Source organism: Calidris pugnax, unplaced genomic scaffold (genome assembly GCF_001431845.1).
Source record: "Calidris pugnax isolate Ruff unplaced genomic scaffold, ASM143184v1 scaffold41, whole genome shotgun sequence".
NCBI classification, from domain to species: domain Eukaryota; kingdom Metazoa; phylum Chordata; class Aves; order Charadriiformes; family Scolopacidae; genus Calidris; species Calidris pugnax.
Window position 1 is genome coordinate 14035662 of NW_015094509.1, and position 16418 is coordinate 14052079.

The following is a 16418-nucleotide window of genomic DNA, read 5'->3' on the forward strand; positions in this document are numbered from 1 at the left end:
ATGCTTTTCCCATTTTTTCCACCCAAAGGGCTGTACCAACAAAAGCATAGTAGCAGGAGTCGGTGTATTTCAGGAGATTGTTTTCCTACAATTTGTTCATGTAATGTCAATTGATGCCTGGATCAACAGTATGTGTATAAAATGGGGTAGCAGATACACAGTAAAAGTTTCACAGTGATCTCTGGTCCATCTGCTCTCAAAATTTCTCTGGCACAGCTGCTGGGCTTGCATGTATTAATGCTGAACTGCTTTTGAAACAAGCCAGTGTATTTTGACAGTTACATTAACACAGCATTAACTGGGAGAAAAAGCTGATCTTTTACTGATTCCTAAATTTAACATCTGATCTCTCACTGATGATCCTGTTAAAGGATCATTTGAATGTATCAGTAACGTGCTTCACATGATGTTTGTGCCAAATCCACAACACTAGATGCTTTAATTACATAGAACATATATTTACAGTCTTGAAATCCCTTCTACAGTTACTCCAGATTTTACAGAAATATTATAGCTTGAAGAAGTACTGTACAGAAAGAAAAGGGAAGTGAGCCATAGAGGTTGTTAGTCAATACTATCAAAATCCTCTGAAAGCTTCCTGTAGATATACTTTGCTGTAGCCATACAGCAACAACTCCGTGCTTTTTTCTTTACTAGAATGCAACAATTGGCAAAACCATAAAAAAAGTACTAATGGCTGAAACAAGATGGTCTATCCCATCTCTGAGAGTAGGTGCAGAGAAATGAGGAAATCAACAAATAATACATTTCCTGCACATCTTCTAGACTTCCCATATTCACTTCAAAGTCATGTGGGCTCTTAAATATACCCCAGTTTCTCTGCATCCCAAGTCCTCAGCCATTACTTCTGGTACTACCAACACTTAGGTACTGTCAGATGTTCCTCAGCCCCAACTCAGACCATCCACATGGCCAACAAAAAGCTAGCAAAATACAGGGAGACATGAGGAACAAGCCTTCTTGGCAGGATGGTGTGGCAGAAAGGCATCAGTCACCACTGAGAGAGAAATTAGTCTATTGAGGTGCCAAAAACTTCAGATTCAGCTGAAGTCACTGAGGGTTAAGGGGTTTATCTAGTCTGTCCACTAACTCAGTTTCCTGGTTTGAACTCCGGTTCAACACCCTGCTGGACTTGATCCCTGCTGGGTCCCTGATTACTCACACTCCACCTGTGTTAGTTCACTCCTGGGCTCTCTCCTGGTGTGTTTTATGCTATGGGGTTGAGCATCTTGGGCTACAAGCACTAATGCCACATAGCTTTAAAAGTGTATATTGCTAACAGGGAGTTTGAAGGATAATAAGTTATGGAGTATGAAGGGGGCTGGGAGGAACCCTTTTTCTGACACCAGGCATCACAGTAGCTCTGGTCTTCGTCCTCTTTCAGCTATATCCAGAATAACGGGATCTGCAGATTGTATGGAGCAGAATCTCAATGAGATCCATGATACGATTCGGTTGATACACTGTTGGTAAAGTGATCAGTAATCTGAATTTTCCCACAGGCCACTGCTAGGCTACTGGCAACGAATCTGATTCTTTTCACCCCTGTTTCTTCCTTTGTTAAATAGGAATAATGATATTTGATTTACTTTGTTTAGTACTTTGGGGTCTAGAGATGAAAAGCATCTGATCACGATTGAAGTGTGAACAGGCAAATGGAAAAAAAGACTCGAAAACTTAACTCAATGGCTTCAGACCTCTGAAGTTGTTTGAGTGTAATTTCCAGCTCTTATTCAGATGGTATTCTCTTTTTGTCACCACCTCCTGTTTCAATCTACTTAAAATCCTAGTCTTGCAAGTATTACATTGTGTGCCTATGCCAGTCCCTTGCTCTTAACACTAAAATCTATTTGAAATCCACGTTGCTTTTCCCAAGTTGTGCAATGCTATTTTTTTGAACACCTGCTGAACGAACAGCAAAAACAAGTGCCCTGAATGGAGAAAAAAAAAAAAAAAAAAAATTTATTTTTCAAACTTTTAACACAATAGTATAAGGAGAAACAATGGGTTGAAACATTGTGATGGGGAGTTGACACAGGCTCTTTCACAGAGCCCTGCAGAAGGGTTTGCTATTGTTTCTCTCACTGAGGCAATAAGACCACCAGCAAGGGAGGCAGAAAAACTCTGCATCCTTCTCCAGATGCAGCTGGGCTTGTGAATACTGCAACTGCATCTGTAGGGCATCTCAAAGCTGTCACTCCCACCAGTCTTCGATTTCTCTGTGGTTTTACACAACCTGACTGAACACGGGGGAGTTTATTCAACCAAAGAGGCAATGGTGGTGGATTAGTAACACTCTGTGTGTGTGTGTCACATGTGTGTGAATGATCTCATTAAGAAGAAATTTGTGCTCTGATGATTTTATTGTTGCTGTGCTACAATCCAGGAAAGAGCTGAAAGGGCTCAGGAGTGATGACAGCAATAGCAAAGAGGTTTTGAACAGAATTGTCTATAAAAAGTAAAGTTAAGAAACACAATTTTTCCTGCTCTTTTCAAAAGCTGTGATATGTTTCTTTCTGTCAGCTCTGAAAGGACTCTTACAGCTCCCTGCAAAGCAGGAGGCAAGTGTAAATTACCATCACTTTCACAAGGACAGGGACACGGGGGAAGTCAGAATTTTAGAAATTGGTGTATTTTCGTTGCCAGTCAATCTCCCCTTTGTCTGCCAGGCTGGGTCGATATGATCGATACGCGAGATGGCCATCTGAGAGCAGAGAGGGAAAGCAGCGTGGAGCAGAAAACCTGTGGGGTTTTACAAATCACTCTCCTTTCACCTCCCACTGCTGTCTCCACCCTCGGTGCGTTGTGACTCCTCCTGGAAAGCGGTGATGCTGAAGTCTGCCTGGACTGGATCAGCTCAGTCCCGTGCAACGCTTTAGCCAGCTGGCAGTGCAGGAGGGCTCTGCTTCCCCTGCTGCCGCCTCCTCCTTCTCCTCCTCTGCAGGGGGGGAAAGCTCCATCTCCACATGAGAAACAGCTTTTTAACCTGTGCGAATGAGCTGGAGTCTTAGAGGGATTAACCTGTCTGGTAATTGAATTTACAAAGACTGAAAGTCCAGGTGCTTTCGAGTGAGTGGAGGACAGTTCAGGAACGGGACTGTGACTGCACAGAGAATGTTCTCTGGGGCTACGGCTCACCCACGCTCTGCTCCACTCACCCTTTTGCAGGAGACCATGGACAACATGTGCTGAGACCGAGTGCCGGGCAGAAGCAGCAGTGGGCTGGTGAAGATGGAGAATGGCACAGGGGATGAGCAGAATCAAACTGGGCTGCCACTATCAAGCCAGGAGATCGTTACAGCTGAATACCAAGTGGTTACTATCCTCTTGGTCCTCCTCATCTGTGGACTGGGCATCGTGGGCAACATCATGGTGGTTTTGGTGGTCCTCAGAACCAAACACATGAGAACTCCCACTAACTGCTATCTGGTGAGTCTGGCTGTGGCAGATCTCATGGTGCTTGTGGCTGCAGGACTACCCAATATCACAGAAAGCCTGTATAGATCCTGGGTGTATGGCTACGTGGGGTGTCTCTGCATCACTTATCTCCAGTACCTAGGGATCAATGCTTCTTCTTTTTCCATCACTGCCTTCACTGTTGAGAGATACATAGCCATCTGCCACCCAATCAAAGCTCAATTCCTATGCACTTTTTCAAGAGCCAAAAAGATCATTATTTTTGTCTGGGCTTTCACCTCCATGTACTGTATGCTCTGGTTTTTCTTGCTAGACCTTAATACAGTAGTCTACAAAGACACTACTGTTGTGTCCTGTGGCTACAAGGTGTCCAGGAGCTATTATTCTCCTATCTACATGATGGACTTTGGCATATTTTATGTTGTGCCAATGGTATTGGCGACTGTCCTCTATGGCCTGATTGCTAGAATACTGTTCCTGAACCCCATCCCTTCGGACCCAAAAGAAAACTCTAAGACATGGAGGAATGACGTGGCTCGCCAAAGCAAGCCTGTGAATTCCAAGATGACTAACAGGAGTTTCAATAGCACTATTGCTTCTCGAAGGCAGGTAGGAGCAGCAGTTTGAAATGGCTTTCTCAAACCTAAAACCTGCTTGTTTTAGAGATCCGTAGTCTAAATGTGTGGATGGGGGTAAAATATATGCACCCTTTTTGCTAAGTAGTCAAGCTGAAATTCTGTGACATGCATACACACACGTATAAATATATTTTCTTCTTGCCTATTCAATTATTACCTACTGCAGGGGCTGAAAAACAAATACTATTTTATTTTCTGTATCAAAAAGCAATTAGGAGGTGTCAATAAAGAATGAAACATTTTAAACCATAGTCTCCTTATATTATAGCCTGTTAGTAAACTTGCCAAATATATAAAGTGATTTGAGTTCTTTTTGAGATCTGGAGAGAAGGAAATAGCCTGGGAGTTTGGGATACTTGAGGTTTTTGTCCCGGCTAAGGCACGGTGTCCCTCTGCAAATGCAGTCGTTACTCTTCCTGTGTCTTGTTCCCCTGTGAAAAGTCCACTTCAGCTGAAGTTTGTATAAGAAATGTTTTGTAAATGTTTTGTTGTTCTGTTGCTCATAAAACATTTCTATGCATTGAGGGCTCAAAACTGAGGCACAGGTTTGACTAGTTTCTTTTGATATTTTTAAACAAGTATGCTGCAATGTGTAATTATACAAGAAGAATAGGGACAGCAGATGGATTTATGTCTGTTTGTGACAAACCGTGCTGCCTCACGCTCACACAGCGTGCAGCTCAGAGGGGTGCAGTGCTCAGAAGTGCCGGCTCTCGGGAAGTCAGGCAGGTTGATGGGAGCACTGGGAAGCGGTGCTCCCTGCGGAGCCATGTGGCTCGTAGCCCTCAGCAGCCACCACAAGCCACCCCGGAGCGGGGCTTTTCCAACCGGGATGCTTCTACCTCCCTGCACTGCAGTTCTCTCAGGAAGCAAAGCTGAGGTGTGCACCTTTTCAAACAAGCTGAGTGCTCCCCTTGGGTGACAGGTTGAACTTTGCATTCTTTTATTTTATGTAGATTGCTGTTGTTTAATGAGAGGGACCGTTTCCCCTTGTTACAGAGACAGCACTGACCTCAGAAGTTAACTGTGCTGCCTGCTGGAGCACAGAGCACAAAGCATTTGCTTTGAAATACACAACTGAAACATGTGGGCAAAGGTTATATTCAATTATATGTCTCCAATTATAGTCAATAGTCAAATCAGAAATGTGTAATTTTGTTTTTCTTTGTCCATTAATTAACAGAAGAAGATAATCTGCTTTTCAAGTTCTCAGTATCGCTTTAATACACATGCTCGATTACATGTGCTTAGCATCACTCGAAAAACAGACAAATCTTTTACATTGGGCATTGAAAATGTGGATACTGTTATACTGAGAAACCAAAAAACAAGGATTATAATATGATGTCTTTTATGTCTTGTAAAGACAGCAAGACTTTCTAAAAGCCTAAGTAACCTGATTGTTTGAAATCGCACCCTTATGAGTAAAGCTGGTGTTTACCTTTAGTACAACATTAAAAGCAAACCAAGAATAGTGCGGCATTATAAATAATATTTTTTTATATAATAGCAAAATATAGGTAGTGGTGTAAAATGGGAAAACACAAGTCACATTCAAAAAAATCTAAAATCTCAACAATCATTACGACACAGAAGTGAAAATTTCTTCCTGCTCTGGCAAAGATCTGTATAGCTAACAGTATGGTTTGACCTCATAGTGAGTTCTGCTGTCATGTAAAACTGTCTATATGCCTTCTTGGAACTGTGCTTGCACTACAGTGATGGCATGGCATACGATGTCCAGCCTGTCATCTGTAGAAAAAGTGACTGAAAATGTGGTGTACATTTCCTATTCCTGTGGCAGTTATCATATTTATCCAAGAACATTTCTACAAAATGACATTCCAGGTCCTTTTCTGCCAGGCATCTTTCCAGCCACTCTTCCCCAAGCCTATAGTGTTGGATAGGGTTGTTGTGACCCAAGGACACTTGGCCTTATTGAACCTCATTCCATTGGCCTTGGCTCATTGACCCAGCCTATTCAGCTTCCTCTGAAAAGCCTTTCTACTCTCAAGCAGGTCGACACTCCCACCTAACTTGATGTCATCTGCAAACTTGCTGAGGGTACACTCAATACCACTGTCTATGTCATTGATAAAGATATTAAACAGCATTGGTTCCAATACAGGCCCCTGTGGGACAGCACTTGTCACCACTCTCCATGTGGACATTGAGCTGATTTCTTACACCTGGGGATCAAGAACATCCTCAAAGATCTGCCAGCTCTGCTCTGCTCCCTTGTCACTGAGGGCAGGGATGCATTTCCTCAAGTTAAACAGGAGGGAAGTTGAGAAAGCAAAATTTTCCAGCACCCTTCAGTTGAATCCGGGTCACATTAAATGAAACTTCAAAGCTTAACAGAGGAAAGATCAATATGATTAGAAGATGATACCATGACAAAGAGTATCTCTTATGGCCAGACAGTTCAAAGTCCCATGTAATTGATTCAGAGTCGAAGAAGGAACTTCAATGCAAATTCAATATTAAGATTTATTTAAGAACTATATGATCATTTGGACAGACGACCACAGGTCCCAAGGAAATGAATTGAAGTTGATTTCTACTGACTCGCCAGAAAATACAGACTATGAATTTGGAGCTGTCCAATTAAACACGTAATTTGAATGCGTAAGGAACCCTGGACCTCATGAACCACTGGGGAACTGTAATTCTGGTCATGGAACCAGGGTTAAAACTGCACGTAGTGGCACAAAAGACTGAATGTGAACCAAAGGATCATGAGCCAACATGGGATTTTGTCTCAGATCCCTCAGGACCTTAGATTTAAGAAATTTCCCTACAATAATTTGTTATAATTTCACAGGATTGCTAATGGTGTCAGGTGCCTCTGGAGATCATTCAGACCAACCCCAGCAGTAGTATCACTTTCCGTGGTGCTGTGGTAGGCTGGAGACATCTGGCTTGTTAGACTAACAACTAATGACTAGTTGTTCTTCTGCCTCTTTGTTTTAGTTTCTTCATTGCAGTTGCAAAGGCAGATGCAACAGTTAGATCTCTTATTTGTCAGGTATGCATATTAATACATTAGCCTACAAATTTGTGGCTTTGCTATTCCAAAATGGTCTGTTATTGGTACTTACAAACCATCCATATTGTTAAGTTTCCAGAAAACACATTCACTGACCATACCCTAGTAAAAATAAATAGCAATTGGGTAAACATTAACTGCAACAGGCATTTATATAGCATAAATAGTAACATGTGTGCATCATTCAATCCGGAAAAAATACAAATTCCCTGTACCTAAGGTTTGACCAGATTGTCAAAATCTAAGGTTTGACCAGATTGTTACCAAAACTGAAGACAAATCAAATTCAAATGATGGAGTATTACTTTTACCTGACAATCTAAGAAAGATTAGTATCCAAAAGAGAAGGAAGCACCTACCAAACTGTTAGAAATGTGGTAATGAAAATGTCTCATAAAAGCACTTTCTTAGAATCACAAGGTTTTGGAGCAGGAAGGAAAAGGACAATACCAATTCAGAATTAAACTATTGGGTATCTGTTTATTAAAAAACATTTTAAATATTTTTCAGAATATTCTTAGAAACCAAGAGATAGGGCTTGAAGAGTGGTTGCGAGCAGCCAGTAACACAATCAATCTCAAGCCCTTTGCTATAGTTCAAAGAACACTTGAAATTGGGACTAAAAGCTAAAGCCTTTTAATCATGTTTTCAATCTCTGTAACTAAGAATAACATGTACTCTGAGCATAGGATGCGCAGTGCACTTCTACAGGAAAAGAGCAATCCATGTATGCTTGCCTGTACCTGAGTAATGCATGAGGATGCTAGTGCTTCTGCTTTCAGGGAGCTTTGGTGTACGGTTAGAGACAACAGGTAATAAAAAGCAGGTTCTTTAAAAAGTTTGCCCCCTTAGCACTCCACTGAGTTAAAATAATTTGGCCTCCCCATCCTGCAAATAATAGTTATGTTTTATATGAGATGATGTGAAAATGGGTATGGCGGTTTCCTCAAGCAAAGTGGATCAAACTTTCCTCCAAGCTATTTCTGTGCAGCCCCATCAGTCCCAGTGAAGACTTTTGATGTGGGTAAGAAGGTAGCTTTGGCCTAAATCATGTGTTTAGAAGCTGGGTTCATCTGTAAATGCAAATTCAGGGGGGAAAAAAGTCCAGGGCGTGCTTGCAGCAGCTTTGGGTCAGAAGCCCGGAGGGTTGCCTCAGCCTGCAGTGCAGTGGCCAGCCCTCTGCCCACGCTGGGAAAAAAGTGAGCGCTGCCAGAGCACCTCCTAGGAGCTGCTGTCATCTACACAAAGATCATGCTCTGAGGTAGATCATCATGAAAAGCCACTGCCTCCAGAGCCAGCTTGGGGAGGATTTACCAATGAGCAAATAACTACATGAGGTCAGGGCTTTGCAGCGGGTCTCAGAAGCACAACCACTACTGGTTAGATGGATCAAGCCACCGAATTTCTGCCTGGCAATATAGAGCTTGTGCCAGATTTGTGAATTTTGGCAGCTTCAGAAGGACATGCACTGCAGCCAGTTTAAAATGATGGTGAATTCTCCTCATTGGCCAGCAGTGACTGAACCACCAAGAGATGCCATCAGTGGCCACATGGTTCTGCCTCTTCTCTGCACTGACTGTAGACTCTGGGGCAGGGTACGGGTACAGGAGTTGGCTCATTACCCTGAGCAACCCAAAAACCAGCTCTATGGAGAAGTGCTTAGTTTTCAGTTGCACCAGCAGTCTGACCTGACCTGCACCCTGTGTGGGGTAAGCACAAGGAGGCGGGTGAGAACTGTATTGCTTTTTTAGCTGCAGTCACAGGTTACTTGGGCTTCAGTTCGTGTTCATGCCAGGAAACCCTGGAGTCCGAGTACTGCAAGGCAATGTCTTACCTGGAATAAGGCCTGAGAGCACAAAGCTAAACTTTTGGCATTTTTAAACACATTCAGACCTGCAGACTGAATTGATCTCAGCTCAGGGCACTTAGTGTTGTGACTATGATATTTTTTATCTGGTACTAACAGCCAGTTCTAATATATTGTCAAATCACAGCCTCAGTAAGCTGAACATGGCAGCAGTACAAGCCATGGTGTTCGATAGAATGACAATGCACACCAAACTGCCAGCATACATAAATTCCCCTAACAGTTTGCACACTGAATACATATATGTGTTTGAGGCATATAGGAACCAGTCATTTCAAGAGTAACAGCCTTTTCTTCATTGCTGTACGGTAGTAATTGTGTGACACTCAAATATCCCCTTCCTGACAGTAAGATCAATTTATTTCTAGTTCAACCCAGGATTCAAACTGACAGTTGCACCATTGCAAGTGATTCTCTGTGCAATTGTTCGGTAAAGACACACACAGAAGAAATGCAAATTGCTGATAATCAGTAGGTATGATAACTGAGTCCCCTGCTGAGCTTCTGGTAGCAAAGTGCTTTGATGCTTGTGCAGACTATTATCCACTTGCCCTCTGAATGCCTGAGCTGACACTCTGTTGGTTGGGCTCAGTCCCATTGTTAATTCAAGCTCCACAAATGGGTACTTTCTTCCCTTAAATGTAGATTATTTTCCGTGATGAATGATTGTTCTCGGTTGAATGAATTTGCTCTTTTTGGAGGTGCAGGCTGCAGCCGAGCTGGGGGGAGCGGAGGTAGAAGATGAGGAGCCCTGAGTCTTCCTCAGCCAGAGCTGGCCAGCACTGGGTCACCTCACTCTTTGCAGACACATTCACAGGACTGGTCCCTTTAGAAGTGGTTCGGAGTTAAGGAAAGAGTCATCCTTTTAGCTACCTGAGGCATTCACATTTGCATTTTGCTCTATTATGATGGTGATTTGTGCACAGCAAACAAGAAAAACGGTCTAGAAGTTAAAAGGGAATGTATCAATGTGGCCACCCCACCCTACCGTCCCACTGTCACATCTCACTGTGCTTCCCACCTTGTTTATTAATACCTTTCAAACTTTCTTTACTGTACAAACTAGGGAATAACATACACACTAGAATTAAATTATTTACAGGAGAAACTCTTTTAACAGTTATTTTTTCTTAACTATTTAATTATTTCTTGTTCACTTCATTTCAGCTCTCCTGGGTATCCCCAAAGGCTGTATTTTTCTTTCTTTGAGGCAAATTTACACAATTGATGAAAGTTCTTGTAATAATCAAGTTTTATCAATAATCCCTTTTCTTCCTGGCTGTGTAAACTTGAATTGGCATTTCAGAGTAAACATCAAATAATTAAGATGTTATTAAATATTGATGATTTGAGGAATAGGAATAAATCTTTTTTTTTTTTTTTTTTTTTTTTTTTTCTTTTGGCTTTTAGAAACTCTTTTAGGGTACCTCTTAAATTAAATAATCTGAATAGGTTTGATTCAATTACCCTAGTTTTTTTTTTTTTTTTTTTTTGCATTACTTTTGGCTTTTAGAAACTCTTTTAGGGTACCTCTTAAATTAAATAATCTGAATAGGTTTGATTCAATTACCCTAGAGATTATACTAGTGTAAAGGAGTAGGTCTAATGTGGTTGGAAAGAAAGGCATTAGACTCCTTTTTTTCCATTTGGATCAACACCACCTTCCAGCTTGAGAAGCTGCAAATCCTCTGGTCTATAACAATTAGCTTACTGGGATGTCATCTGGAAAGAATAATTTAATAAAAAACTAAGAGGAATTTGGAATCTTGTTTTCTTTTGTCCTTCTTTCTGAATCAAATATTGATCAGAAATTCCCAGCTGAAGTCTGTCTATAGTTTTGCTTTGGTCCTAGAGATGTAGGAATGTTTCTGTTCCTTCCAAGATGACTACTAACCTGCCGCCTTCTGTCTCCCTCTGTGTTCCACCAGGTTACCAAGATGTTGGCTGTGGTGGTGGTCTTATTTGCGTTTCTGTGGATGCCCTACCGCACACTGGTGGTGGTCAATTCCTTTCTCTCCAGCCCCTTCCAAGAGAACTGGTTCCTGCTATTTTGCAGAATCTGTATTTATTTAAATAGTGCCATCAATCCTGTAATTTACAATCTCATGTCCCAGAAATTCAGAGCAGCCTTCAGGAAACTCTGCAACTGCCAGCAGAAACGGGACAAGAAACCAGCCAACTACAGTGTGGCCCTAAATTATAATGTCATTAAAGAGTCTGATCACTTCAGCACTGAACTAGAAGATATTACCGTCACCAATACCTATCTGTCCTCTGCAAAATTGTCCCTTGGTGATACGTGTTTGTCATCTGAGGTAAGAACTAATGCATTTTAATGTTTGATGTATAGTCCTCATGAAACATCCCCATGTGTAGCACATCTCCCTAACCCAGCTTTCTTCCATGTGGTGATGCACGTTACTGCTTTCATGATGCCTTTTTACACAGAACTTAAATGCTGTTCATGAGCCTGTATACCTTAGAACTTGCAGTACACATGATCCACAGAGAGGCTTAGTTTTTCATTTCTTTTTAAGGATGATATAAAAATGAAAAATATTTCTTTCTCAGTTTGCTTCTTCTCTCCTAACTTTCAGGCCTGAGGCCAATCCTGTTCTGGGTATGCAGTCGTAAAAAATCTTTGGATGCTTCGTTCCCACCAACCTGTACGAAGTGTAAAAGCATTTCTTGCAGGAGTTACCACATATCTCTACACACCTGTCTGTGTCCTGCAAGAAAAAGGAAACTCTTGGGAGTGAAAAAAAAAATAAATTACTAACTGAATGAAGCTCTTTTGACATAACTTTAAGCATGTGAGTTGACTTCGGAGGAATCCCCAAATCCTTCGTCTCATGTATTGGCCCCACAGCAGTCTGCGCTCTCAGGAAGAGCAAAGCTGCCCAGAACTTCTCCAGGGATGCAGGGCAAGACAGTGGATGATGTTCCCAGTGAAGATGAGAGGGCGAGGAGAGGAGCTGCCCTCCTTCGTGGCTGCTGCCTGTCCCGAGAGCTCTGGCATCGTGCTGGGCAGTGCCAGAGGGGCCCGTCCAACAGCAGCCAGAGCCACTGCCCATTACAGTAACTACCTGCTATTGACTCCCTCATCCCACAGGCGTGCAAATGTAATTGGAGGCATCATAACCTGCTTCAATAGCAGATATCTGATGGCAAAGAGCACAGAATCTTTTTATATTTTTTTGTTAAATTCACCACAGGGAATAAACAAATTAAAGTCAGTAGGATGCTGTAAAAAAAAAAATAAAACTTTTTTTTTTTTTTTTTTTTTTTTTTTTTTAGCAAGCTAGTTTATAAATGTACCACTTTTAAATTTAAGTCTCAGCTAATACTGAATCTTGTCTGAGCTTGACTGGTATTGAAGAGTATTGGACAGGCTTTTAGAAGTTAATTTTATCTTGGTTCAATAGTAATTGTGTCTCAGACCGCTACAGGGGGTTTATGGCTTCAATATAGATAAAGTCTGGGGAAAAGAGGAAATTTCAGTGAAGAATGTCACTTTTTTTCATTTTTTATCTCAAATGTTATCTATTAGAATACTTCAGAACATAAAAAAAGTGTTCTGAAAGATTGATTGCCTGTATATTTGGCTGGAAAGAGAAACAGAGTGAAAGCATTGATACCTTTTCTTATTTTTTCTAGTTCATCATAATTTTCCCTTTACATGATGACCTTGAGCACTCGTTTAGATAACCTGGAGACAGAGACAAAAATTTATGTTATAAAAGACCACTTTCTGAACTCACTGTACTCACCTTGCGTGCTCTGGCTGCAGCTGAGGTTACTGAGCTCCGTGGCTCTTCCCTCCTCCCTGTGAGAAGTCACCATTGGCAGCTCGTTTGCCAGCATGGCCACTTGCCTGCTCTTCCCTCACTGGCCGGTGACAACTGGGGCCACAGACTCGCCATTCCCCAGCTGAACTCAGCATATAACTTCAGCTTTGCTCTAGACCAGCTCCTGTTCCTGCTGGAGTTATGTTTTCCCATTCCTGTGCAGCAGGAACAGAAACTCGGGAAGGTGCCGGTGTGTTTTGGTTCATTATGAACACTTAGTGCAGGTTGTCTACATGGCATTTAAAAAGCATGTAAAAAATAATTGAAAAATCCTATCCAGTGTGGGATAAAGGAGGTAGCAGCCCTGTAAGGTTTCCCTATCCAGTCTCTCTTTGTATGTACAGCCCCTCTCCCAACTCAAACCACTTTCACTGACATTCAGCCATATCTGCAAACTTACAGAGAACTAAAAATACTCCCATAGCTCTTAGATTTAAATTTCAACACGAACACGTCTGTTGAATCCAAACTCCTTCGTTTGATGTTCTTTGGATGGCAAGAAGGAAGGAAACAATATGTATCCTGCTCTGTCTGCATTTTTGCTTTAAGGTCTGTTTTAACCTTGCAGAGCTCCCCAGGTACTGTGTACCCTGGCAGAGCGATGGCAGGGCATGGAGGGGACCAGCAGAAGGTCTTTAACCACCAGCGGACATGACAAGCTTGCTCCAGAAAGCCCTTTCTGTCTTTTATTTCCATCAGCACTTGCCTTTTCAGTTTGGCAAGCATAGGTAACAAGACCATGGAGGTATCCTGCTTCTTGAGACTTTTCCCTGAATTGTGGGGAGTCGGTGTTAAAAGCAGGCAGCAGAGGGTACCAGAGGCAGGGTGGACCCTTGAGCCTCTCCTCCGAGGCACGGGAGTTGGCAGAGCTTGGGCTGGAGGAGAGCTGGCAGACGGACCCACGAGAGCTGTGGTGCAATGTTTTCCAAATCCTCTGCATCGGGGCCCACACAACCAGAAGGGGGATGTCTGGACTATTTGCTGCTTTTAAAATAACGAGGAAAAAAAGTAAGAATGACAGAGTAAGTAACATGGCAGCAAAGCTGGCCAAGGTTCATCTGTCAGAAGAGAAGAATACACCACCAGTGCTATTCTAGAGGGAGTACCTAGCAGTCCTGTCTCATAACCACAGCACGATAGCAGTGACACACACTTTGAACAAACCTTGCCTTTGAAGAGCTTGATGAGAAATTTTGGTTCCCTGGCATTGTACTGCTCACACTTGCTTAAAGCTACAGTTTGCCACCCTAAGGAGAAGTCAAGGAGAGTACCACAACCTGTATAATGTTTCTTCCAGAGCAACTGTCACAGTAAAATGAAATTATCTGGGAAATCTTACACAGGCATTTATATTTCATTATTCAAGAGACATATTCAAAGAAAAAGCAAGTTCCTCTATCTGGCTGAGCAAAGTCTTCGTGTGCAGTCAGCCAGTGCCACTGGCAGCTGATCAGAACCCATCCCTGGGTCCGTACTGATGGGAGAGGGTGCAGAGACAGCTGCCAGTGGGACCGGCGTGGCACAGGGAATTTCTTTCCCTCTTCAAATGCCGTTATCAGTCAGGCATCTATCCAGTGCTTTCAGACCAGGCCCTACCTCCCAGAGTTCCTGAAGAGGTGCCAGAACTAGGTCCTTTTCTTAGTTAAAAAGCAGGACGAGTAGCAGGCGAAGAGTGCGTGCCACGGAAGCCTGGTTATGCTGTTGGGAGCACAACTGGCTGGGCTAAGAACTAAGTGTTCCTGTAACTACTGTGTCACAAACTTACACTTTTATCTTGGCCCTTTTCAGAGTACAGCCTGAAATACAGCTCTTATAGAATGACAATATCAGAAGTAAATTCTCTCCTTTACTTACCTGTTTGCTCAAAAGGTAACTTTCTGCTTTATCAGCCTCTGTCTCCATAGTTCTTTTTTTTTTCAGGTGAGGTGAGGTATTTAAACCCATATTCTTGGGGAGGTTTCATCAAGGGCTAAAACCTTGGAATGAAAAACGAAAAATAATTATTTCAAGCTGATATTTATTTGCGCAAACAGAAACGATTATGCATGCAAAATTGTGTGCACAAATGCAATATCTTAAATTGCAGATTTAAGTTAAGGTATAATTTTAACTCAAAATGTGATGTGACTATCTTTTTATAGATGTTATTCATTAAATCCATGCAAAATTAATTAATTCATTAAATCCATACAAATTTTGTACTGATTCCTACAGCTAACACTATGAAACTTGGCTAGGTATCTTGCCAATGTGATTTTAGATCTATTTCTGTGTTTGCCCTTTGTTTATAACAGCAACTAACCCTTTTTTTCTTGTACCTAGATGTTGTATATTAAATATGTGGGCATGAATTTATTTAAAAAACTGTGTGATTTTAGGTCTATTAATAATACGGCAAACTTCTTTGCTAGAAGTGAAAGTGACTGGATGTCAGCTACTGACTGCAGTAATATAACTATCTTTATATACCTATTTCATGGATAACAAACTCCTTTGCCACATTTAGTTTGGAAGAATTGTCTAAGTGTTAACAATACTGAAATTCACATTTATATGTTCACTTAATGGCTTTGATGGAAGAGATTGCATCCTTACTGCATTTTTACTTGGAACTTTACCCATCATGCAACAGAAGAGCTGCTGCTGTAGCATCTGGCTTTTGTAGCTACATTGGTCCCTGTGTGAGATGGTGGAAGCTTCAGTGTTGGTAAATTGTTCAGCTGAGAAAGGTTAAGTGTATTTAAAAAACACTTTGGTTCAAATTAGTGGATGATCTCTTTGAGGTCAGAGTTAAGGGTATATCAAAGCAGCTCCAATGTACTATGAAGGGGATTATGATGCTCCTGTGGAAATGTCAAATGATAAAGCTCTCACTAGATTCTCTTCAAAACCAATTATCCAATACAACCAACTGAAGGACTGATCCTACTTCAGGACCTGCTGCCATGTCTCCCCTACTATACAGTGAGTGCTCAGATCAGTCACTTGGTCTTTGGAAGCAGACAAATATTTCTTGGTTGATTTTTAAAAAGCTATTCCAAAAAAAGAAACCCAGATCTGAGCATTGTCACAATGGACATATTATTTCAAGAATGTACAAAGCTAAATTGTTCTTTCAACAATGTTGCATATGCTCATTTCTTTCTCCATTATTGTATGAATTCTTACTGTGTACAGTTGTTTTATTTGTTGCAAACTGCAGTGAAATTTCAAAAAGATATTTCAGTATTTTCTTCTCTCTTCTTCAGATAGAATTGTTTCTGTGCTGTTTAGTTCTTTGCGATAAAAGATTGCTTTCTCCAGATTCCTTCATTACTACCAGAATACAGTGATACAGCAATTGCCAGTGAATTGGTTTGGCTGAAATGATTGGGATTCCTGAATCCTGGAAATCTGAATTCACACATACTATTCAAGAGCAGCTGGTTGAGAAGGAATTTCTTTTTCACCTACCCAGAGTAATTCTGATCTCATCCTGTCACTATGTATGGTTTATATATTTTTTTTTATTAATACGATTGTGAAATTATTCAGAGAAATGTACATCTGATAAACATAGTCTTTCTAAAAACAAAGAA

The 16418-nt window shown here is 41.5% G+C and overlaps 1 protein-coding gene across 1 annotated transcript; it reads left to right on the forward strand.

Annotated features, from left to right (window-relative positions):
- Positions 1–2927: 2927 nt before the first annotated feature.
- TRHR (thyrotropin-releasing hormone receptor) lies at positions 2928–12198 on the forward strand. Its single transcript, XM_014965284.1, has 3 exons — positions 2928–4047; positions 10921–11307; positions 11590–12198. The coding sequence occupies exons 1-3, from the start codon at positions 3253–3255 to the stop codon at positions 11593–11595; spliced, it is 1188 nt and encodes a 395-aa protein (XP_014820770.1). The 5' UTR covers positions 2928–3252; the 3' UTR covers positions 11596–12198.
- The last annotated feature ends 4220 nt before the right edge of the window (positions 12199–16418 follow it).

Excerpts from the sequence above, each read along its gene's own strand:
- TRHR (XM_014965284.1), top strand. The coding sequence starts at position 3,253 with ATGGAGAATGGCACAGGGGATGAGCAGAATCAAACTGGGCTGCCACTA. Across the intron at positions 4,048-10,920 it reads CTATTGCTTCTCGAAGGCAG|GTTACCAAGATGTTGGCTGT; the intron begins GTAGGAGCAGCA and ends GTGTTCCACCAG.